Source organism: Crocodylus siamensis, chromosome 2 (assembly GCF_052110815.1).
Source record: "Crocodylus siamensis isolate JL-2025a chromosome 2, ASM5211081v1, whole genome shotgun sequence".
Lineage (NCBI taxonomy): Eukaryota > Metazoa > Chordata > Crocodylia > Crocodylidae > Crocodylus > Crocodylus siamensis.
In genome coordinates this window covers 82,840,504-82,866,120 of record NC_143396.1, presented here as the reverse complement: position 1 = coordinate 82,866,120, position 25,617 = coordinate 82,840,504, and the positions used below count along the sequence as shown (strand labels likewise).

At 40.1% G+C, this 25,617-nt stretch overlaps 1 protein-coding gene across 3 annotated transcripts in view; it reads left to right on the top strand.

The window, feature by feature from the left end:
* KLHL2 (kelch like family member 2) overlaps positions 1-20,148 on the top strand; it is a 100,130-nt gene extending 79,982 nt beyond the window's left edge. Inside the window, exons 4-13 of one of the 3 annotated variants that reach the window (XM_090036249.1) lie at positions 2,749-2,858; positions 4,312-4,428; positions 5,705-5,854; positions 6,832-6,949; positions 7,786-7,983; positions 8,726-8,827; positions 13,604-13,732; positions 17,680-17,820; positions 18,024-18,167; positions 18,898-20,148. In XM_090036249.1, coding sequence (XP_089892375.1) covers positions 2,749-2,858; positions 4,312-4,428; positions 5,705-5,854; positions 6,832-6,949; positions 7,786-7,983; positions 8,726-8,827; positions 13,604-13,732; positions 17,680-17,820; positions 18,024-18,167; positions 18,898-18,926 — 1,238 coding nt within the window. In that variant the 3' untranslated portion in view covers positions 18,927-20,148. The remainder of the gene's footprint in view (positions 1-2,748; positions 2,859-4,311; positions 4,429-5,704; positions 5,855-6,831; positions 6,950-7,785; positions 7,984-8,725; positions 8,828-13,603; positions 13,733-17,679; positions 17,821-18,023; positions 18,168-18,897) is intronic. The other 2 variants (XM_090036248.1, XM_090036250.1) reach the window with 2 other exon arrangements.
* Positions 20,149-25,617: the final 5,469 nt, after the last annotated feature.

Genomic DNA, 25,617 nt, shown 5'->3' with positions numbered 1-25,617 from the left:
GTTTGAGGGAGCCCTGGGCTCAGTTATGGAACAAAAGCAAAGAGCCCACTGACTCAGTTGCTGTCACTGATGCTGTCATGACTTTCTCAGTGTAAAAGTCTTTCGTGTTGACAGTCCCAGTACTAGCTAACTTGGCAACATCAGCTTTATTACTGAGCACCTTGGCATTAGTACTGACTACCCTGTAGTACTTCCATACCACCTGCCCCAACTCTGTAAAATCTACACCTGTTTGTAAATTGGACACTGACTTGTGTTGCTGGCACAAGTCGAGCTGTAAGATGGAAAGTTCCAGGGAGAAGACACAGAACAACTCACGTGACTGAGACTTTAGTTAGTAGGACAGAATGAGAGACCTAGTAGTCAAGCCTTTGATGGAGTCGAGGAAAAACATCACATTGATCCTGAAGAAGTGACTGGTAGTGTTTCCATGCAGTTCATTGGTCTCACTTGGTTGGGACCATTGTCTTTGAAGGGAGATATTTCCATTTCAGCATTGCTGACTGTTCCATCCTGCCAGCATAAAACCCATTGGAAAACAACCAAAAAGAAAGATGATGGGAGAGTTCTAGGAACTTCATGGTCAGAACACCACTGCCTTAAGTCCTAACTCGTCAAGTTTGCCTTTAATAAATCACATCGGCCATATCACCCTTACTGGAAGTCGTTCTTGCATGTGTCCGAGTGGGTCACCTTTCCGTATCAAAAAAAGAAAAAAATGTTTGTCCTTTGCCGGCTCTGCCAAGTATAGCGGTATAGGATTTGAGCCCATAGGAACAGGAATAAAAGGACTCTGATTTCCAGAAGAATGTGCTTTGTAAGATATGTCAGTAACACCAGGAGCCACCTCTGATCACTTGAAACCCTTCTAAGAACTTAAGTCCTGGTAGTGGATTGAGATTACATGTACAGAAGAAAAATGTTGCAAACTTTTTAAGCTCCAGATGTCAGCACCCAGTCAGAATCGCTCTAAATGTGGGTCAGTAGGCAATAATCTATAAATGACAAAAATTATGGTATACCCAAGGATATGGAGAAGAGTTATTAGGAACCACAGAAAGGTTTTTTGAGTCCTTTTACAGTCTCCTAAAACCAGAGTGCTTTGCATTTTCAGTGAAGGGGGCGGGGAAGGGGAAGTTCCAGTAATGGCTCAAAAACAAAGTGGTAAACTTGTGAGCACCATTTACTAAGTGTAGTTTCCTCATGTGAAATGGAATCAGTTCTTCTTAAAGGGATTAAATGAAAAATCAAGAAGTTGTGATAGTTTTACATACAGTTCTATAGCCCAGAATGGTCAGGTTATACTTTTAAGTGATCCAAAACTGGTCTGTACCTGTAACCCAACAGCTGTTCGGCATGCATAGACTAGTTTAAAAATGGTGAAATCCAGTCTGAGATTTACACTCCCCCCCAAAAGGTGAGTGTCTGTTCTCTTTGCTACTGATCTAAACTACGCTGCTTACAGAAAACTGCATAACTTAGATCGATTCCACCTCTTTGCCTAGCCATGGGTGCCTTAAAAATAGGCTCAAAGCTAGTGGCCATGGCTGTGACTGACATGAGCCAAGTGCTGGAGGACAGGAGGTATGTTGCAATGATAGAAGGCCTGATTTTTTAGGGGAAATGTTGCATTCCCTGCAGGGCATGGGGACTGAAAGGCAGGATTGACTTAAATAGAGGTTTAAATCTCTGACTTGAATCATGATTTAAATCCTTAATTTTAACCTTATATTTTATTTTGAAGTAGCACTTTTTAGTTACTTTCCTTAACAGGGGTTGATTTCTCATCAGTTGGCAGCCACTAAAACATGAATTTGTTTAACTTGTAACTAATTTATCCTAAATCAGGTACTTTTTTGCTAACCAGGAAGATGTGCTGTATCTGCATAAGTTTATTTAAGCAATACCATGGCTTAATATACATATTCTTAACTTTTATATTACTAAGTTAGACTGTGGTAAATAACACTTATTTACTAAATTATCTTCTTTTTTTTACTTGTATGTCAAGCTGTGCATGATTAGGAACTAGAATCCTTTTACATGCAGAAAATATTTTAAAGTTGTTTTCAGTGAAAATCTGTATTGTACAAGCATGAAAATTAGTTGATCCAGAACATGTTTGGCCTTTAAAATTGACTTACAAATAGATGTGCCACCTGTATTTAGTGAAATGAACTTACCATTTCTGCTAATCTCTCCTTCAAGAATTAAGGTGGATCTCGTAGTCATGTGAGTATTTGTCCAGAGAACTGAGGAAAACAAGATTCAATGGTTCTTTAATTCTGTCAGGCTGTCAGCTTTGGATGTTGCTTCAGTTTTCTTTAATGTCTTAGCAACAGCACTTATTGAGGCACTATTTTATTTAATTGACAGAATTTTTATATATTATAGTAATATTAAAAGGTAACATGGTTCTTATAATTTAAACATTATTTTAAAATAGCTATAAATGAAGAAAATATCTTTCCTGTTGTAGGACCAAATTTAGGATCCTTGGGGATTTACAGTAAACTTTCTACAGAAAACTGAAGAAACATGAAGTCCAGCAAAAGCAAGGAATTGCCTTTATAGTCTCATGGCTGACAGCAGGAATATGAATAAAACTTGAGACAGTAGAGAGCATTTTAGAATATATATTGTTTCGTGGATTTAACCAAATATGCGTACTAGTGTATCATTGTGTTAATGCTGTTTAGAAACTGCATTCAGTGATATAAGCTAAAGAGCACTTCTTTTTCCAAACAGAACAGCATTTTTCTGATGTCGTACTTAGTGAAGAATTCCTCAATCTTGGTGTAGAACAGGTGTGCAGTTTAATATCCAGTGACAAACTTACAATTGCCTCTGAAGAGAAGGTAAGATTTATTCTATGCAATAATGTTTATTTCACAGTTGGACCAGACAAAAAAACAGTTAATTCGTCAGAGACCCAATGTACTTATTTGGATAGGAATTCCACTGTTACTGTCTCAGTGAAGAGTTTCAATCAGTTAAAGCATAGATGGTGTCTATTGTACTTAAGGCACTGTTGCAGAAAAAAGTGTTGTTTGATTGTTAGACTTTAAAATGTGTCTCTTGCCCTGCAGGATTCTGGAAACAATTTGACCTCTTGTCTGGAAAATAAGTAAATATCCCCATCTTTAGGAAAAACAAATCAGTATGCATGTGCTGTGAATGATGGAGCATGTATGTGACAGTTGCTTTACAAAGAGACTTCATGTAAGTTAGCAGTGTGTTTTAACTCAGGGCTGCAGCATAATGGATTTGAAAAATTGGTATGTATTTGATACCTTTGGGATAATGCAGAAGGAACAACTGTCCAGATAAAGTAGTAGATTGATTTAATGTTGAAGTCATGTGTCCCATTCTTTACTTTGTTTAAAGAAGTTGCAAAAGAGATTGTCACTGGGGCCTCTGCTGATCATTGTACAAAATGACAGCAAGTGGCAAAAAGAAAAGTGTTAAAGGAGCTGCTGCAGGGGGTACTTGTGGCACAATTTACAGCGATCCCTATGTATGAGTCACGGCCATCCTCTTAAAACTGATACTGCAATGGAAGGTTGCAATTCCACAATGCCTTGAAAGTCTAGTGTTCCCCTACGCAAAAATGCATGACTCCTATAAAGTATCTTCTCTTTAGAGAGGCGTTTGAAGTGTTAATGTCCTTATTTTTATATACCACAATGAAATGGGAGAATCAAGCCCCCCTCTGAAATGCATATCGTGCAGGGTATCACAGGAAAGTAGGGCTGGAAGGGAACTCACCAGGTCATCTAGACCAGCCCTCTGCTCAAGGTAGGATTGTCCCATACTAAACCATTCATCCTAGCCAAGTGTCTGTCCAACTTGCTTTTGAAAGTTTCCAAGGATGGAGATTCTACAGCTTGTTCCAATTCTTGACCACCTTCATAGTCAGAAAGTTCTTCTTAATTATATATTGTAGGTTTAAACTATATGACCTCAAACAGCATGGGGAAATGTCCTTCTCTCTTAATGCTGAATTGGATCTTTACACATTGGTTAATATGTGGAACTTCAGAATTGTTAATGTTTCCCATTTATGACAATCATTGGAAATGTAGTAACTTATTGGGAGCATTCATTAAGGCACTAGAAAAGTACATATATAAAAAGAGTGGCTTACATGCTAAGGTCATTTTATATTGGATACATCTGTTGAAAGATTTTAAGTAGCCAACTTAATGTGGCCCTATATTTGTTTCAGGAACTCAAAGTGAAATTTGGTATGGCACACATGGACTTTGTGGAGCAAGGGGGATTCATGGCATGTTTTTTGTTTTCTGGAAGGTATTTGAAGCAGTCATAGCATGGGTAAACCACGACAAAGATGTGAGGCAGGAATTAATGGCACAACTGATGGAACATGTTCGGCTGCCTTTACTTTCCCGGGAGTATTTAGTTCAGGTAAGAAAAAGAAAATACTAATTCTTATGAGAGTGTTCATGTATGTTTGACTCTGGGCTATTTGGCACATAGGGTCAATTCTAAATTATAAAGTCACAAATTATTACTTAGTATAATCATGCAAAGGAACAAATCATTGAAAATAGCCTCCATTAAATTTGGTCACAGTTTATGATAAAGAAGTTGTTCATCTAGTCCAATCCCCTGCTTGAGGCAGGATCATCCCTGTCTATACCATCTCATCCATGTTGTTTTCTCAAAAATCTCCAAGCATGGAGTTTCCACAGTCTCTACATAATCTCTTCCAGTGATTAACCACCCTCGTAGTGAGAGAGTTCTCCTGATATCTAATCTAAATTTCTCATGCTGCATTTCAAGACTTCTGCTCTTTGCCCTGTCCCCTGCAACCGAAGAGAGTAGTCTGTCACTGTGGAAAGACTATTATCAAATCTACCTTGGTCTTCCCTTTCCAGACTAAAATAATCCCAGCTCTTTCAGCCTTTCCTTGTAAATCATAAGAACAGAAGAAGTGCCATATTAGGAAAACTAGTGGTCCATCTAGCCCAGTAGTCTGTCTTTGACATTAGCAGAAGTGAACACATTAGAGGGAGAGCATTGAACCAGGTATATCTAGAATAATTAGCAATTCATTATGCTCCCTGGCAACGACTAGAAGATGCATCTCTGACTGTTCTGTTTAATAGTTATTAATAGATATATCATCCATGAATTTGTGTAGTTCTTCTTTTAGAACTTGGCTGTACTATCTGCCTCATATTTCCTAGACTTCTAATCATTTTTGTTGCTCTCCATAGGTCTTTTTCCATATCTTTCCTGAAGTGTGGTGCCCAAAACTGGACACAATACGAACTGGAGACATACACAGCATTGTGCTATGTAGGCATACCTTAAGCATTGATGGAAGCCTCTTTGTTTTATGCACCTTAGATGCATCAAATTCCTGTCCTCATATTGTGATTTAGAATATCCTAAAAATCTGAACAACTGTCAGGAAAGGGGCTGTGAAAACATTTGTCATGGCCTAATAGCATGCCTTCCAGTTACCAATTAGAAGGGTCTGTAGTCTTCCAGTTTTATTTGCAGGGACTTTGCATATCATGAACTTGATGATACCAATGTCCCTGGCTGGGGTATGATTTAAATAATCAGAGTGATTTAAGTTTGTTCTCATGTGGGTTTATTGCACTTTAAATTGTGATTTGTGTTTTACTTTTTTAACATGCTCAGACCTTGTCAAACTTATATTAATGCACAGAGGGTTGAAGAGGAAACATTGGTTAAGAACAGCAGTGCGTGTAAAGATTACCTCATTGAAGCTATGAAGTATCACTTACTGCCGACTGAGCAACGAGCGTTGATGAAAAGCTCTCGAACTAAACTGAGAACACCTGCTAGCCTTCCAAAGGTTAGAGCCATAATTTCCAGTATGTTCATTTCTTTGATTTTTTTTTTCTTTTTTAAAAATTAATCTAATCTATGGGGCGAATGGGTAACACCAAATTGATTTTTAACTAATGTATTTCTTTGCAAATTTTTTTCTGTAGAATTATTCATCCTTGAAAAGTATGCAGCAAGGTAACAGCTCAGGTCCTAAACTCATGGGTGGGAATTTAATGTGAAATATAAAATGCATAACTCAATGCTTTTGGCTCTTCAAGGAGAATACGTGATAGAATTATATGGTTTCCAGTCCTGCACAAGATAAATTATAGTACTTCCAGTTGCACTTAAGCAACTGCAGTTAGTTTTGGAGGTAAAATAAGCCTGGGTTAAATTATGACCTGAAGTATTTTAAATAATAAGATAATTTGTTTTCAGCTAATACCAGCTGTGTTTAGTAACTAGACTGTCTCCTTTAATCGCCCAAGCACAAAAGTCCTATTTCTGCACCATTGTTCTAATTCTACTATTACAATATTAGGAGCAAGATGTCAGTGTCATTCTGGTGACCTTTACTGAAGTTTTACAACCACAAAATCTCAACAGGGCCAAATTAGGGGCTAGATTCTGCTTTCAGATACACATTCACAACTCCCATTGACTTTGCATGAAGGGGGGCATTCTTGCTTTTGAGACCAGATTCTGTCCCCATATGTCTCCTCTGTCTTTAAGTTTATGAAAAATCTAGGTCTTTTTTATGTGACAGGTTACAATAAGACTCAAAAAATTCTGCCTCAAATATTTTCTTTGCTGGAAGGATCCCAAATGACAAATCTTTCTGAAATGTTTGTATTTCTGTTAAACTAAGATAGTAGTTGCTTACTGGGGGGAAATAAGATAATGTATTATCTAGAAGTTTGTTTTCTTTAGTACCAGAGACTGTGCCTTTTAAATATCCTGATATATGCTAACAAGCAGAAAATCTTATTGCTTCCCTCCTAGCTGATGATGGTAGTTGGAGGACAGGCGCCAAAGGCTATCCGCAGTGTGGAATGCTATGACTTTAAAGAAGAGCGCTGGCACCAAGTGGCTGAATTGCCTTCCAGAAGATGTAGAGCAGGTATGTGATGCATAACACTGTCTTAAATGGCACTGCTATAAGATAAAGCAGCATGTTTGTTCTGGAATTAGAAAACAATATGCTATCATAATTAATAGGCAGGCCCTAAGAAGGGCTGAGTTTCAACTTCCATGGGAGTGGCAAGTGTGGCTGCTTATTGCTTCTAAAATGCAGAGTACTTGCTTACTCCTTTTAAATAAGGCTTTAGATGCTTAGGTTTTCAGCCACCTAGGTTTGAAGACTTTTGTCTTCAGTTCACAATCTGTGAATAGTGTTTTTACTACCACATATTGATACAAAGGGCAAGTTCACTAAAGCAAGGGTCAGCAGCCTACAGCTCACAGACCAGATTGAACTTTGGCATGTTGTGGGGTGGGGAGGTGGTTGCCCAAGCTGAGCTGGAGCCAGGCAGCAGGAAGAAGAGGAAGCAGCAACTGGATCTCTGTATTGGTGCACCTCAGAATTGAGCTGGGTTGTTCTGATACCCCATCAGAAAACAGTCCATCTGGAACTAAACCATGCGAAGTGTGCATCATTACTTCACGCTTTAAAAAACCACTTTTTAAGGTAATATGAAGAAACCACTGTATAAGAAAGCAATTTGCTTTTGAAATGCCATTTAAAGTAATGTATCTGAAAAGTCAGCGCTCACATTTTGGTGCTGCCTAACAATGAGCAATATCAGAAATTTTAATATTAGATCTAAATAACATGTGTCATTCAGTACTTTTAAAAACCTGTTAATGTGATGCATGCTGTATATTATGTTAAACTGTTGTGCTCGGCACAGTACAGAACAGAATCAATTATAAAGAGAAGTTAACTTTTTTCCCCAGGAATGGTGTACATGAGTGGCCTGGTTTATGCTGTTGGTGGTTTCAATGGCTCTTTAAGAGTTCGCACAGTCGATTCCTATGATCCAGTGAAAGACCAGTGGACAAGTGTTGCTAACATGCAAGACAGGAGAAGCACGCTGGGAGCTGCTGTATTAAATGGGCTCTTGTATGCTGTAGGAGGATTTGATGGGAGTACAGGTATTTTTATCTTTAAATGGTACTGTACTGATTATTACAGTTTTGGCTACTACGATGGAGTTGAAAACCATCAAGAAGACGGTTTTCGTTTTTTAGAGAGTGGAATTCATACTGGCATAAAGCAATCCCAGCACTTTTGTTCTGAGTGGGAGCATAATTGCTGGTCTCATTTGCTACTCTGCAGGTCCAAAAGGACCTGATGATGCTTCAACCACTTGATGCCAGATTCCTTCCTCATCTTACATTTCTTAAATCCTCCCACTCCCCATTCCATGAAACATGAGTGGAAGAATAGTCTAGCAGCTTCCTTCCTGTTTGTATATAGAATACATTTTTGCATGCTTTCTTCAGTGGAAATATATATATATGTACTATTGTTTGAACAGTATAAGGGATTTGGGCTGTTTAAGTTCTCTTAAGTTATCCGTATCAAAACTGAACTTTGTCCCTAACATTTAGTGACTTGAAGAGTATGTGGGGAGCAGCATAGCTTGTAATTAAAAAAAAAAAAAAATTCCAAAGGAGGATTCTTTTCAGACTCTCTACAAAGACTGTATACCTTGAAGCATTGCAGTTTGTTGTGGACTGTCCAAATGATGCCTGTGTCATTTGCCTAGCCACCAATTGGTCTTAAGAAAAAAAATGACTGTGAGCCTTAAAGAGGTAAATTACTGAAGACACATATAATTAGTATGTTGCTTACACTTGCATAAGATAAACAAGTCCTGTTTTTTAATAATAGGTTTATCATCTGTAGAAGCTTATAACATAAAGACTAATGAGTGGTTTCATGTAGCTCCGATGAACACAAGAAGGAGTAGTGTCGGTGTAGGTGTTGTTGGAGGTAAGTTCTTCCATCATCTAATAGTTGGTCCTCTTGCCTTCCTGGTTTCTAAGTTTGCATTAAAAGGATAGTAGATGTGAAAATCCATACTGACTACAGACCTAGGGCCTGGTCAGATTTTCAGTGAATGGTAAGTTGGCCAGAATCACATTATTAAGGGACTGAAAGTACTTATAAACTTAGGTTGAATTTGGCAAGTAAAAAAAAAAAAAAAGAAAAATATTTGTAGAACTGTCAGTTTGACAGTTTTCAAAATAAAACATTTTGACTTTTTACTTCAAAACAAGGTAAAGAAAGGATCACATTGCCAAGAAATAGAACAGAACATTTTGTTTCTGTTTTGAGTGAATCCAAATTAAAAGTGTACAATTTGATCACCAAACAGAAACTTTTGTTGTCTGCACAGCTTTGCAAGCATCTAAAGCAAGGGCAGGCAAAATGTGGCCCACGGGCCACATCCAGCCCGCCAGCCCATTGTTTCCAGCCTGCAGGGCCCCTAAAAAATGTAGAAAAGTAATATTTATCTGCCCCTGGCTTCCTGTCAAAGATGAAAGGAGCCAGGGGCAGTGGGACCCAGGTGGAGCTGACACCAGGATTAAGCAGCCTGAGCAGCAAGGTGGGCCTGGCCCTGTCCCACCCCCAGCTCCAGCCGGAAGCCTCTGCCTACCGGGGGCTTCTGGCCTGGGCCCCTTGCAGCTGTTCCCGTGTCCCTGCTGGCCAGGGCTGTATGTAGCTGGGCTGGCTCCCCCCTCCCTGCTGGTGCAGCCCAGCCTTGCTCTATAGAGCCCCTTCCAGCCCGTGCCCTGTGCTTCTGCCACTCCACCAATGCTGGCCCCAATCTACCAGCATAGACCTCGGGCTCCCATCCAGGTGTTGCTGCACTCCGCGCACCCGTTCACTGCCCATTCCCTTGCCTTCCACAGCCATTTCCCCACTCCCCCTCTCCACTGGCAAGGTGCTCCAGTACCACATGGTCCCTAGCTGCAGGGCCAGGACTGCAGGAGCAGCAGGGACACGGTGCTGGAGCGGCAAGTGGGGGTGGGGGACGGGGAAGTGGTAGAAGAAGGGCAGTGGTGTCAAATGAGGAAGGAAGTGGCTTCAAGCGTCAGCATAGGACCTGCACCCAAGCCTGTGCCCCAGGGCCAGGAGTGGCAGAAGCATGGAGCCCAGCCTTGGAGCAGCCCGGGGGGGGTGGCTGTGGGGAAACCCTCCCCCTCTATACATGCCACAGTCTTCACCAGCCACCCTCCCCCCACACATCCATCCATCCACCCATACACACACACCCACAAGCTCCTCCCCCCCCCCCACAAACCTATACCCACCCACCCACTTCATTTTAAGCTCTTATACCATCACCTGTATGTACACTACACAAATGCACATAAATCAGGACAAAACATTTTTTAAAATCAAATGAATGAATCTTGTAGTATGTTTGATTTTTAGAATATAATTTGGTATTTCTCTGGTTCCAAGATGGCAAACCCCTTTGCTCAAAGGAGTACTTCTGGGTGGCAAGGAGAGGGACATCTAGTGGCAAAAGTCGGGGATTAGGGGGTGGGACTTTTGACCCCAAGATGACAACCAGGGAGTAAGGCATCTGGGGCTACCCATGTGGCCCTTGATGGCTTGCCAAAACTCAGTAAGTGGCCCTCCGCCCAAAATAACTGCCCGCCCCGATCTAAAGTTTCAGAGTAACTGGCAAGACAAGTGTCTGCTTCTTGCCTCAGTTAATCTTCAAAAATTGTAGACAAGAATGGAATAAAATTATGGGTTTGTGGCATTTTTAGCCAGTAACAAAAACCAGAAAAATATGATGCCTGCCTTTAGAGGAAAAGGCTAATGCTTGAGCCATCTACATTATTTCTGCCATATTTGAAATAGCAGATATTTTTAAACTTAGTTATGAAAACTAGACACCTAATGTCAATGGTTTCTGCCTCGTGTGAGCAGGATATAACAATTCTAAGGCTGGTAGAGAGTAAGTAATGTTTTTCATCATTGAAATTCATCACTTGTTGCCAAATCTTAAATGTCATTTAAGCAATAAACCATTTAATATTTCCTGTTTACTCTTATTGGAACAACAGTTAGAAATTGTTTTTCTTCAAGTTTTAAAACAAAATATAAACTGTGTTTTAGTACTGCATTTTTTTTCATAGTAAACACCCCCAAATAAGACATGCACCTGGTTTTTGGAAGGCAGGTTATAAATAAATAGATAAAATTTAAAAATAAAAAAATTTCCAGAGTCATGACTTAGGGCTGGCTCTTTCATGGAGAGGCTGTATTATACAATGTTGTTGCCAGCTTCTTTAAAGTGGTAAGCTGAAAGCATATCTGAAAGGTTTAAATTTTGGACATAGCCCTTCTCTTCGCTGAGAGAGAAGCTGATTGCCATTTTATAACACCGTGTCCCTGTTCTTCAGTCTTGGTTAAAAAAAAAAATTGGCTTCCTTGCTTGAGAGACACCATTCTCAAGTGGTGGATGGTGATTTTTGGGGGGGGGGGCATTGGAGGGATATGTGTGGTATGCAAGTAGATATAATGTATTATAGCACATCATTTCTTTTTTTAAAATGCTGGTAGAGTAAACTCAGGTTCACCTGTTCTGGGAATAAAAAAGAATGCAGTCTAAAACTTGAAGGGTCATTTGGAAGTTGTACGAGCTGTGGATTATATAGTAAAATAAACTGTAAATAAAGTTCTTAAAGGACCCAGCCCAGCATGTATTTGTTCAAACATGCAACAGATTTGACTTCTTATAGTACTCTAAATTGGAATGTTGGTGGTAAATTTACAACAAATTGTATGGCAGTGATAGCACTGAAACTTTTATGTGGAAGCCAAGTATTGAATATTTTGTTTGGTATAGTAAAGATGAGCAATATTTATAAAATGGATGCTTCTGAAGTTAGCAACTTATAGTTAAAAACATTAGCACATCTATAATATGCCTTGATTGGTAGAGCATGGCAATTAAGCAACTTTGGTTTTAAAATTATGGGAACTCCCTGCTGTTTCTGATCTGATAATATACCATATTTTTTTCACATATAACCTTAAGCCCCTTTCCCCCTCCCCCCAACAAACCAGCTGGAGAAATTTGGGTTGCTAATTATATGCAAGAAGAAGGGTTCCCTACAGGTTCAGGAATTTGGGGGGTGGGGTAGAGAAGCAGCTTTAATTGCCACAGCTCTGGGAGCCATCAGTTAATACTGCCACAACTTGATTGTGCCCCTTTCTACTCCCTCGCCAGTCCTTCAGACTCCCAGGCCTGTGTGGACTCCCTCTCCCCACTGCACCAGATCTACATAGCACATAGTTTCAGACTTGGCACATGGTCCCACAATCAGTGCACAGAGCTGGGCCTGGCATGTGCCACTGTGTGCTTGATTGGGCCCTGCCATGTGGTCCTCAGCCCCAGTGTGCAGCCTCCAGGCCCAGAGACCTTAGCATACTTACCCATACTCCAACGTAAGATTTATTTTTTTTAACTTCTTGCAGCTTATGACAAACCCGTCTGTGGAGGACTCTCAGAGCCCTAAGTTTCTTTCCACTGTGTTGCCACTTGCCCCAATGAGCAGACCACTGTTGCCCTGAGAACTTCTTACTTGCAGCAAGTCACAGGTCCACTAACCTGCAGCTGCTGTAAGGGAATCTCTGCCAGCCCCAGCCCATCTGGCTACCTCCTACCCCTCCTGAGAGATCTGCCAGTGTTTTTAGAGAGCAGCCTTCCTGCTGATCCTACCAGCCCTGGCAGCTTGGGTCTTGGACCCTTCTCCAGCTTGGAAAAGATCTGAAGGACCTAGCTTGGAAAAGATCTGAAGGACCTAGCTAGTCACTAAAAAGCCACCAAGGCCAGCTGTCCATTATCAGCATTATTCTAGTGGCTCATGAGTAACCAAAATCCTCCAGAACTTTCTGGTCACTCCGGGGTATCTGAATGTCCCCTGGCTGAAGGGCCATTTCTTTCAGGTGCCTTTTCTATGGAGGAGTTGATTTCCCCCCATTACAGGAAGACAGTGCCTTGGATGTATGCTAAATATTGCACTTCATTATCTTCCAGTCGTATCACAAAATTACAAAAATATGTTTATATCAAATCCTGTTACATATACAGATATGAAAATGATAAAACCATCTTTACTGGAGCTACAAAAAGAGGCTAGACACCATAAGGGTAAATCTCTAATTAGGGAGAATATCCATGTCTGTCACAGCACAAACTCAAAAGGCAACTCAGTTTTGGGATTAATCCATGACTGAGCCTTCTAAAAATACGGGGTTGTATTTTATGTCAGAAAATACATCAAACCATATAAGTGACAGAATCACAATAAAGATTAGAATCTTTCAAGAAACACATTAGCTATCTTTCTAGGATATACATGCTTGAATTGGTTTATCTTTGTTGAGTTTTTGATGAAGTCAGAGTGGGATGGTATCTTTGTGTTTCAGTAAAGCAACTTGAAATGTTTTTATTCATTTATTGGTAGAATGATGCAATGTTTTACCAGATTAAAATAGGAGAGACTATGGAGGGTAGTATGTTGTCTATCTTTGTTTAAAAATGGAAACCATGCCTACTCAATTTCAAACTTTGAAAAGCAGTAATGGTTAGTAGATAATTGAGGGATTTGGTGTTTTACCTGTTTCCACACACAGCTATGGATATAGCACATCACAGCCTACCCACCAGACTGCGTTAGAATATATTCAGATAAATCTGTGTATATCCTATAGGAGTTTTTTTGGTTATTGTCTTTCTAGGTAAGCTGTATGCTGTTGGTGGCTACGATGGGGCATCACGTCAGTGCCTTAGTTCAGTAGAATGCTATAATGCTAGTACAAATGAGTGGACCTATGTTGCAGAAATGAGCACTAGACGGAGTGGAGCAGGTAAGTGAACAAAAATTGATGGTCATAATAAAACAAACACATGAAATTGCATTAAAAATTCAAAATGTATTCCTTAATGACTGCTTCAGAATATTTGGTCTTATTGTACTATACACATGAGTATCCTGTAGATTATAAATGCAAAACTAATACAGTAAGATTCAGTCTGGAAATATCAAATGTATAAGGGGCTCTTTTTTTCTCATTCTGAGCCATTTGTATTTACCCACAAACTCTTTAAGGCTTCTGAATATTAATACAGTGGAATAAAACAACCAATACAAATATAGTATCAACTAAAAGCCACTTACAAATTTAAGCAACTTTATAGAACTATACAAATTATAGATAAAAAGGGAGCTATGCTACTCCTTTGCAAGATAAGGATTAGCATTCTCCTAATAGTCTTTGGTCTAACCTTATACATGAAAAGGAATGCATTTCTATGAATTTCTTTGGCAGACTTGTTCTGATCTTACTGGTCATAGGATCATAGGAAGGTCAGGCTGGAAGAGACCTCATGAGGTCATCTAGTTCAACCCCCTGCTTAAGGCAAGATCATCCCTGACTAAACCTCCTGGTCAAGTATCTGTCTTACCTGCCTGTGCAAATTTCCAGATATAGAGATTCCACAATTTCTCTAGGTAGCCTGTTCCAATCCTTCACTACTCTCATAGTCAGAAAGCTGTTTCTAATCTCTGACCTAAATTTCCTCTGCTGCAGCTTGAGGCTGTTGTTCTAAGTCCTGTCCCCTACAGCTACAGAGAAAAGTATTTTCATCCTGTCTATAATCACCTTTCAGGTATTTTAAGACTGTTATCGAATCCCCCCTCAATCTTTTCTTTGCCAGACTAAATAGCCAGACCCAGGACAGACCCCTGGGGAAACCCCACTTGATACTTCCTTCCAACTAGGCTTTGAGTTATTGATGACTACTTGTTGAGCATGATCCAGCCAGTTACATATCAACCTCAGTACTTCCATCTACTCTCTTTCTTTGCTTGTTAAGGAGAAAGTTGTGGTATCAGAGGCTTTGCTGAAGTCAGTGTATATCATTCCACTGAACAGTTCTGTTGCAGAGAACCCTGAAAGGCCACAGTAGGTCAGAATGCTTTTAATAGTATGAACTGATATTTCAAATCTCTGAGTTTATCTTGTGAATCATGTTTTGCAGACCTAACAGTGCTAATGATGCATGTCACCCCTGGCACCCTGGTTTCCCTATGGTGTGTCTTGTCTGGCCATGTCAACTTAAGCATCTAGCTTGCCTAAGTAATCCCTAACCTGTTCTTAAAGGGCATTTGTGTCCTTCCCTATATTTGCTGCCAACTGCACTTGTCATCTGGTAGCTGACTATTCATGGATAGGCTTTATTTGTGGGGAGGAAAAGACATTAAATATCTCAGCCTTCTCTGCATCATCTATAACTAGATTGCCTTCTGCATTCTGTAAAGGACTTGTGATTTCTTTGATCTTCCTCTTTTAACATGTAGAATCGTTTTTATTGTCTTTTAAGTCCTTTATAAGGTGCACCTCAAAGCATGCCTTGGCCATCCTAATTTTTCTTCCTGCATGCCCATACAATAATACTTATACACTTCTATAGTACTGTGACCTAATTTCCAGTCTTTGTAGGATTCCTTCTCAAGTTGCAACTCATTGAAGAAATTGCTTTCTAGTTAGGCCAGTTTCCTGTTACACTTCCTGGTCTTCTGTTACATCAGAATGGTGATATTTATTCCTGCACTCTTAATATGGTCTCCTTAAAGTACAAAACTTAAGAAGCTTCTCCATATTCATTCTTACATTCTTCTACTTACATACCTTTCATTCCACCTTGAATAATTCCTTTCCTTACGTTGTGTTTACAGCTTTAAAGCTAAGCTATCATGTGCTGCTATGCCATTATCAGTTAGCTGAACTGTATGTATTTCTGTCCATTTCCCCTCGTAAATCATTTTCTGCTGCTATGCTTTGAACACTGTCCATTTTTTCTTACTAGACACTTTTGTAGGGTTCAGAATTGAATGCAGTATTATAAGTATGTATTTTTTAATAAAATTAAAAATGTTGGTGACACCTGATTCATGTTCATGAAATGATACTTCAGCTCCATAATGACTTCAGCATTTTCTGTCTCCTGCTTACACTGTGTACTCAAATCTTGTTTGCTGTTCATTGGAGTTACTTAGATTATAGGTAACCTTGTGGCTTGGCTACTGATACAGGTCTACATCCCCAGCTTTTATTTGCTTGCATTTCAAAACACAAAAACAAACATTTAACCCAGAGTTGGTCTGGCTACCCCTGATTCTCATCTGTACTGGCTGGGGAGAATTGAGAGGTGGCAGGAGGGTCGTATGCAGATTGTTTTTTCTGAATTTGCCAAGTTCTCCAAATTTCTCTCTAGCCTATACCCTGTATTTATAAATGGATGGTTCTAATATTCTAATACACGACCTCGCATTGGTTTAATTTAAATGTATTTGTTTCACTGAAACTTTTGGAACTGAACCATATATCTTGTAGACTTGGAAGGTGTCAGTTAGTCTGGATTTATATCCTTGGGAAAGTAAAAGGAATGGTTTCTTATCTCCTTTCCTCTCCCATTGTGTGCTGTTCAACAGTGTCCTGTTTCTTCTTTACCTTAGTTCACTCTGACAAAGCTGTTTTTTGCTTTTACAAATTATCTAAGCATCTTAACACAAAAGTATATCTATTATAACAAAATGGAATCTAATACATTTGGTTACATTTAATCAATACTACTTGTATTTTAAGATAAAAATATAATGTCGTATATGTGAATGATTTAATGTATGGTCTTCCCTTATAATGTCTCCCTTCAGACCTTGTGCTTTAATTGCATCTCATAACTGGTTTAGTTAGACATGCTGATGGCTTCCTTTACTTTGCTGACCAAGCTAAGTAAGCCAAGTCATATCTGCAAAGGTTCGTGCTACGGTCACTAAGAAACAGGCTTTTGGGACTTTCTGCTTAGTCACACTTATGCAGCTTGTCTTAGGCCCCTTGAAAATGACCAAGGCTGGTGACAACTGTCACTTGTTCTTCTAGTATTCCAGATGTTTTTTAATTCATTACACTTATTTTGTTTTTCTAGGGTATTTATAAGGGCCTACTCCTTCCCCTCCCCACCCAAGCATTTTGTTGTTTTCCTGTCCCTATTTCTAGTTTCTTTCGATGTGTTACTGTTTAAACTTAATCATGTTTCTAGCAATGCCCTTTCAGTTTCCATGGGGAACAGTGTTACTGCACTTGATATTTGCAGCAATATCTTTTTTGACTGACCAGATATAGCAAGCATTTTTAGTACATACTGCTAAATTTTTCCAACGTTATTTCAGTTGTATGTATTGTCCTTATTTACCATCCTTGAACTTGCTTTTAATTTAAATTCAGTTTGAAATAATTTGTTTTTAGTAGGAATTTACAAAGTTGTTAATTTTAAAATTAAAATCCAAACGTTCCCTCTACAGGGTAGGGTGTCCAGCATATGCCTCTTGCAATTCTAGCTAATTCTGATTTTTTTTTTTTTAAAGCCAAAATTGCAAGAGTGAAAACGTCTGGATTCTTAATACAGCATCACTTAGTGTTTCATTAACCATTTCTAACTAAGTATAGGTATCTTGGAATTAAGCATCAGATTATAAACTAGCCAAGACTGTTATGGAGTTGTTTGGATAGAGATGATCTGGCCTCAGGCAGGGCATTGGACTAGATGGCCTATGGAGGTCCCTTCCAGCCCAACATCTCTATGATCCTATGAAAAGGATTCTGTAAATATCATTGATTACCTTTTGTTATTTATTTAATTTGAGGAAAATAAATTTTATTGAAAAATAGGCTAAAGACTTGATTTTCTATTAAGATAAATAAGGTGGGATATACATCTAAAAAATGAGTGTTTCTTTTTTATATGTTTGCAGGTGTTGGTGTGTTAAACAATTTATTGTATGCAGTAGGTGGTCATGATGGTCCTTTGGTTAGAAAAAGTGCTGAAGTGTATGATCCTGTTGCTGGTACATGGAAGCAGGTTGCAGACATGAACATGTGCAGAAGGAATGCAGGTAAGTACTAGATTTTATAGAAGTAGGTACTAGAGTTTATTCTACTTTAGAATGCTAATAAGGTGTTTGCACCCTTGTGTTTACCTCTTAACATTTCTGCTCCTTTGCTGAAATCTCAAAATGGAAGGCATGCTTTCACTATGTAAGCAAATTGTTGTGCATTATAAATATGTTTTTGCTGTAAAGTCTTTCATCTTTCTTAGGGGTTTGTGCTGTAAATGGTCTGTTGTATGTAGTCGGAGGAGATGATGGTTCCTGTAACTTATCAACAGTGGAATATTATAACCCAACAACAGATAAATGGACAGTTGTGTCATCCTGTATGAGTACAGGAAGGAGCTATGCAGGTAAACTTTTTATATCAAATTTAAAAGTAGAACATCAGGGTGAAGTTGTCTGAAAAAGCACCCAAAGAGCAACGTTTCCAGGGTACAACTCATTACCTTGACTGATATGTATCTATCAATCTAGCCACACTATGCCCACACATGTGCACTACATGGACACACATCAAATCAAAGTAATGAGTTTTACTTCGGAAATTTTAGATGTATCTATATATTCCAATTTCATTTAGAAACCCAGTATTGCATTAATCAGATTTTTCATACCGTTCTGTTTTTTATAGCAGATTTTTTTTCTCACTATTCACTGAACATTTGTTTTAGGATCTGAGAGAGAGGTAGAAAGGCCAAGAATGTTACAATTTGGTCAGCATGCTCAGAAAAGACCACTAATTTTGGATGTCTCAATGTTTGGATCCTTAGACTCTGTGTTAAAGGAGCCTGGTTTTTAGATGTCTTAAGCATACAACTGAGCCCTTTTTAAAAGGATCTAGTCAGGCACAAACAACTTCCCAAACAGGTTCTTTATATAGGTATTACGTTAGTGATGCTACAACTGAATGGTATTTCTCAAAGCCTAATAACTTTTAAAATTATGCATTATGTAATGTTAATGTAATAACGTAATGTTAAGGTCCTGTGACGCTGACTGATGGACAGTATAGCATTTGAGTTCCAGAAGCTTTAAATTAAGTCCCTCTAATATGCTGCCTTTATGATTCTCTCACTCTAGGTGTTACAGTTATTGACAAACCATTATGAGAGGGGAAAAGATTTTGAACTTAATTATGCACTAGAAGCAAGCTTCAACAAGTGTGTTTGAAGTGATTGAGTATCTAAGCACTTCTCTACTTGTAGCTGCACATTGAGTCACAGTGGAAGATGTGACTGTCTACAATTACGGACAACAGATGATGAAGATTACTCTAGATAGAAGCAACGTGTAGGATTATTCTGCATTGAGCAGCAGCTGACTGAATTTTTATAAAGGCTTGTGGACCAGTTTTTATTTGCAAGGTTGTCAAAGTCACTTTCATAAGGACCAACTCATGTCAGTCATGACTGAGAAATGGATTGTTTGTCAGTGAAGAATGATAAAGTGATGTGTATTCTGGTGAAAGTAAATTTTTGTCTTATTTTTTCCAGAGACTTAATATATACATATATATATCCATGAACTCCAAGTCTTCAGAATGGGTATTGAATCCCACCTGAGTAGTACAGCTTGGGGTGGGGCAAACCTGTTTGCTTTTATAAATTTTGTTACATGAATATGTGTGCATATGTATATGTGTGTGTATTGCTTTTCATTAAAAAACTCTTCAGAACTTAATTATACTATTTATAATTGGCACAAGTACTTTGAATTATGCCAGTACCATGTTGTAAAACAGAGTTGTATTTTTTGATATTTAACAATGCTTAACACTACTAAATGCCACATACAGAGAACGAAGAAGGCATATATACTTAAACAGGTGGAGTGCCAGAATCTTTTTAATAAACAATGAGTTGCTGGTACTTATTTAAAATATTTTTTCTCTCTTTATTCTTGGCCATGTTTAAATCTTCTCCTTTCTTATCTTTTTTATCAAAGGTGTTTTGGCATGAACATAAGTGAAGATTTATAATGAATGTATGGACCTCAACTGAACTTGCATGGTATTAAGAACTATCTATGTGTATAACTTCAGCTGCTATTAATGAATATGAAAATATACTGTATGTGGCCATATTTGTAAAGCAACTACCATTTTTGTTCATTTTTGGATGGCCTTCTTTTAAATAAGGCCTAAACTATTGTCATCTTTGAGCTATTTTATTTAAATAAAAGTTTGTATATTTGTTTCATAATGCCAACGGGTTGCTTAAAACTTGTATTTCTGAATACATGCATCACGGAAAAAAATCTTTGAGATAATCAAGTGGTAAAAGATATTTTATTTGGAAAAATATTAGTAATAAAGTGCTAACCCAAGTAAGAGCCAACTGTGAATGAATTCAAGTTTAAAGAGGGGACTACTGGGATCACTGATCCTTTGTAAGTCACTCCTTCAGTACCTCCAACCCAGTTATTTAAAGTTATCACTGGATGTCCAGTTTTGGGGCCCAGAATTTTACTTGCTGTTGAGTACTTGGACTTTAACTTCCCAGATCTCAGTTTACTGAAGTTGGAAATAATGAGCATGCTTTTTTCACTACTAGTTGAGATATCAAGAGTTGAATGATCTGTGGGAAATAGTCCTGCTCTCACTGCTAGAGACAATTCTTTCCTTTTTAGGACAGATGCCTCCTCCTTGTACTAGATGCTGTAAAGATACAGACTGGGGATCCCTGACTTAGGTTGTTAATTTACTTACCCCGGTATCAGTAACAAGGCTGAAATTAGTGGGATTGGGCAAGGAAGCTTGCATTCCACTCCTGATTTTATGCTCTATTTATTGATTTGGGACGGTGTCTTTCAAACTAAAGCTTCAGAATAGGAGCATTTAAGCAGGTCCTCCAAATCCAGAATTCCAGTTCATTTCTGTGCCACTGATTCTCATTGTGAAAAAAAGAAGCTGAAGTTGGTTCCTTATTCCCAGTAGCTTGTTCTTTTTTCGAAGCTAATGTTTACACAATTAAAGGTTATTAGTAATGAATTAAACATGCTAAAGAGTTAGACTTTCATCAGAAATGTGTATTTACGAATAAAAATGTAAAATGGGGGAATGTTGTGCAAGATGAGCTCCAGAATGGGAGGAAAGAGTGGGGTGGCACCCATCCTGTGACAGAGAGAGTGTGATTGGGACCCCCGGAGGTGGCATCCACAGCAGTTCTCCCTAGCATCATACTCTAGCACCGTTCTATAGCATCAGAGTGACAGTAAATCTTGTGCGGGCCTCCCTATTCAGACCTTGCTACTTTGACTGTCATAGGTGGTAGAAACCTCTGAGAAGGATGGCCAACCTTGGCAGCAGGCAACAACAGGGCCTCTAGAGTGGGCCTTCCTACCCATTGCTTCCTACTAAACTGGTTAAAGTGGTAGAAATCTTGGATGGCAGCGCCCTAGGTGAGACTTTTTCCCAAGTGACTGAGCTAGATGGCAGCTCCTGGGTTGGTTTGCCACTGACTATGAATATGATCAATTTGGAGGTACAGTTAAAAGTTAATAGAGGTTTTGTTTAGGGTGTACCCTTGTTCCCTTTTTTCCTTGTAAAAAATGTTTAAATTTAAAATTTGCTTGTCAGTGGGCAGGCTTTTCACATTAGAACACCCAGTTCAAATTTACATTCCCAAGTTTGTGGGTGGGGGCACAAGGTAAACTTGACAAGTTGGTGTAAAACCCCTATATTTGTACACAGTTGTTCTTACAGTGCCTGGTAGAACAGCAATACACAGGCCTTACAGGGTGGGTGTCAACTGGCACTCAAAAATCAAGCTTCAGGTCAAGCAAGGCTGTGCCCCATTTTCTTAGGGAGAGTCCCCCAGTGGTAGACGGGTGTTTTTTTGCTCCATAATCCCAGCCTAATCTCAGGTCTTCATTCAGAGCTATGTACTGGATACATAACATTATTTTACATTTTTATTAGTAAATATACATTTCTGATGAAATGCTAACTCTTCAGCATGTCTAATTCATTATTTCCAAGCTTTGCTTGTGTAAAGATTAGGTTTGAAAAAGGAACCAGGAGTCCTGTTTCATCTCTTTGTAAGAAGGTATTTAGCAGAAATTGCTGCTTGCCCCCCTGCTGCTGACACTGCTGATGGCATCTGTGGGTGGTCTGCGATTCCCGCTGGCTGCTGACAACACTGCCGGCAGCGGCTGCAGGTGGTCACTGGCCCTTGGTTGGCACTCCCCTCTCCCCCTTCTACTGACAGCAGTAGTGGTGTTTGTGGGAGCTCCCCCACTTACCGCTGCTGTGCTTCCACTGCTGCAGTGTTCCCCCAGCTGCTGGGGGCATGTGCCATTCATGGTGGTCTATGTAGGCACTGTCCTGATGCCTTGTTTTGGGTGATAGCTTGCAACTCAGTCTTGATGCCTTGTTCCAGGTGAGCACAACTTTCAGACTGACCACAGCTCCTCCGGTGATAGTGGGCAAATTTTATTGATACATAGCGATAGGAAATAAGAGTAATGTAGGCAAAGCAAGATGATTACAAAATGCATTACCCAAAATCCCCAGTACCCAGAATATGCACAAGGCGAGCAGCGCGCTTGGCTGGTATATAAAGGTTCTTTGATTGAGTGTCCGTCAGCAACCTTGGATATGGGGCGGGGCTGATGCCAGCTTGTTCTGAAAACTCCACCTTTTGTATTCCTTCTCTGATGACTCTTCATTTCTGGGTCCCGTTGATTGATTTCCTTGTGACGGTCATGCTGTCCACGCTCTGTTTTGTCAGCCAAAATCCTGTCTTCATAAACCCAGCACATGTCCACACCTCAATTCGGTCATTTCATTCCAAACTGGAAATCCCAAGGGTGTGGAGGCACTGTAACCTTGCAGCCCCAGGTCTAGCTCTATCATGAAATTAAATTCAGATATTTTTAATTTCCCAGGATGTGTATACATACTCCTTGGCCTCAGACACCCTGTCTGCTTTGAAGGCTGTGAAATGGTGTGACAGGCTTTGAGAAATCAGTTAACCCTGGCCATTCCCCTGCACCATTATCCTAATGCAATTTTCTACTTCACCTACAAGCCAATTCCTAAAAGCAAACCTCTAAATATCATTTTCTAGCCATCAGTTCAGGGGCTGCTCCTATGACCCCTTTATCCTCAGACCTTTGCCACACTTGACACAGATGATCAGTGTTGCCAGATCTTAAATATGAAATTATTGTATTGGAAGTTTAAAATGATCGTATTTGCTGAAAAAACTTTGTACACTGAAAAAATATGCAAATAAATCATCTTATTTACTTTATATTGCTCACTCTAAGTCTGCAGTAAGTGAAAACTGGGTCAAGAAAGTTGAAGCATTTCTCTATTTCCAAGCAAGCAGTCATAAGAAAGTACTGACAGCAAACCCAGAAGTTAATTAGGACTCCCTGGGTGCATCTTCATGTCACAGTCTATGATGATAGCAAAGTGCTATACAGCATGCTACAGCAACGTAGCAATCATGCAGGTCTACATGTGATGGCTAGCTATGCCACTCTGCTGTAGCATTGCACTACCTGCTTATAGCACACCACTACAGCAACATAGTGGGGAAATCTAAGTGTGCATTGCCCGTACAGCACAGTACAGGTGGTTACTATGCCATGCGTATAGTGAAGAGTGGAAGAGTTTGGCAGGAGCACAACAACAAAACAGAGAACCCTTTGGACCACTTCAGACACCTACCCATATTCTCAAACTACACAAAGGGTTGTTAAGCCTCTATGTCCTACCAACTACCCTTATAGATTTGAGGGAAACCAAGGAGTTAAGTCCCTCTGGAAATTGGCCTACTGCCTGGCTGGGCCCAGAAGTGCAAACTACCAATGAAAACTTCACACACAAATGTAAAGTTAACAAGTGTATTATGACAAGAAAACAAGTACTATAACAACAAACACAAACCTTAACAGTATATTGTTTCTATAGTTTTATAGTACTGTAAAGAACCCAACAGTAGTCTGTCACCTGAGGTGGCAGACTATATCACCCTAGAGACCTGAGAGGCAGGGAAAGCCTGCCGACAGCCTGACACCCCAGAGGATTTCTATGCTGTTCCCTCACACGCAGGTGGGTACTGAGCACCTCAGTAAAGGAGGAGTGATACTTTACCTGACTGCTAAGAAGCAGGTGTATGGCCGGCAAGTGCCCAGGTGATACAGACCCTCCACTGTTGCTTTGCAAGCACTGCCCCAACACATCCTGTTCTCACTCGCTCAGCTAATTGTCACGGTAAAATTTATGGTTATATGCTGACAACACAGAAGAGCTGGAAACTGACATGTGCATACCAACTCTGTGTCTGGAAAATTCCAGGGCTTACCCAGCACGTGCCCCCTGGGTGACCTTAGGACCTGTCAGTCATCACTGACCCACTTTCGTCACAAACCTATGCTCAGTAACAGCAGGAGCATGAGATCATCGCTCCAGAAATTTCTTGGAGGATAGCAGCCTGATTGGCTACGGGGCTGCTTTAAAAGCTTGTGAGACCCCTCCCTCAAGGGAGAGACCCGCTCGACTGACAGACAGAGGCTGACGTGTCAGGGACTTGTCAGGAGAGATCCCACCTGGAAGCAGAGGCTGCGACGGCAGGGACTGCTCTCCAGGAGGGCTTACCAGCCCACTGGTTTCCTCCCTCGGTGTATTCGGTTTTCGATTCTTCTTCGTTTTGATCCTACTGTTACTGGACTGATTTGGCTTTCAATCCTGAGTACGATTCTGCTCAACCCGACTTACTTCTGTTACGGTTTCATCTCGGCATCCCGGCTTCTGACCTCCGCATCGGCTACCACCGCCTCTCTTCGTTGTACATCTTGGACTGGCGTCACGGCGTTATCAACGAGTTACAGTTTTGTTCTCATTAACCATTACCCACGTATGAGCTGCTGACCAGCCCTGGGACTAGCTAGCGAGTGGGCAGCCGCCCCTATCCTTTGGGGTAGAACGCAAGGGCTCGCTCGTGAACCCCGTGGGCCAAAAGACCCCTTTTGTTGTTTGTTATCGTTTTGTCCTTAACTGTAACTGAAGAAAGCAGCTCTGCCTACGCAACTAAGCGTAAGTGAATAAATCTCGTACATCTTGAAACCATACGCATGTCCCGTGCCACTCAGACTCCTTGCCGTGAATCCCACCTGCCCATGTTCCAACGCCACCCTCGACCCACCGTGACCTTGGGGCCCTGTTCCCCGACACAAATCACCACTAAACTCTGGGTTCTACCTATCACAGATGCTCAAACACTAGAGCAGTGGTACACTAATTACACTTGCACAAGCAAAAAAGGGAGAGAGCACACGACAAAGCAAGTCTTGGCAAGCCCTTCAATCCCCAATGATGATGACCACGAAAGTCACTGCAGACCCCAAAGCGTCTACTGACCCTGCACCGGACGGTCTTTTATAATAGCTAAATCACACTACCTGCCCATTGAATGGAGACCCAATCTCTGATCACTGTCAATCACAGTCAATCACAGTAAGGACCGTAAAAATCAAACTATCACAATAACCCATAATAACTCATTAGCATAACGGTTCTAACTGTCATGTTCCCCTGGTTACCAAACAAACAAACAACGGGGTCTCAAACAAACAACTCACTGCACATGCTCAGCTCTTAAAAGGACATCATTACATCACTGAGGTTAGATGTACCAGAAGGCTCCAACCTCTAGTCATCCCATTCATGTGTTAATACCCCAGGACTCCCGTCTACATTAAACAACACCTAGACATTGAAAACAGGCAAACCTTATGACTGCTTGCCTGCTTCAACTTCCAAAAGGAAGTACTAAAACAGCACAGTAACAC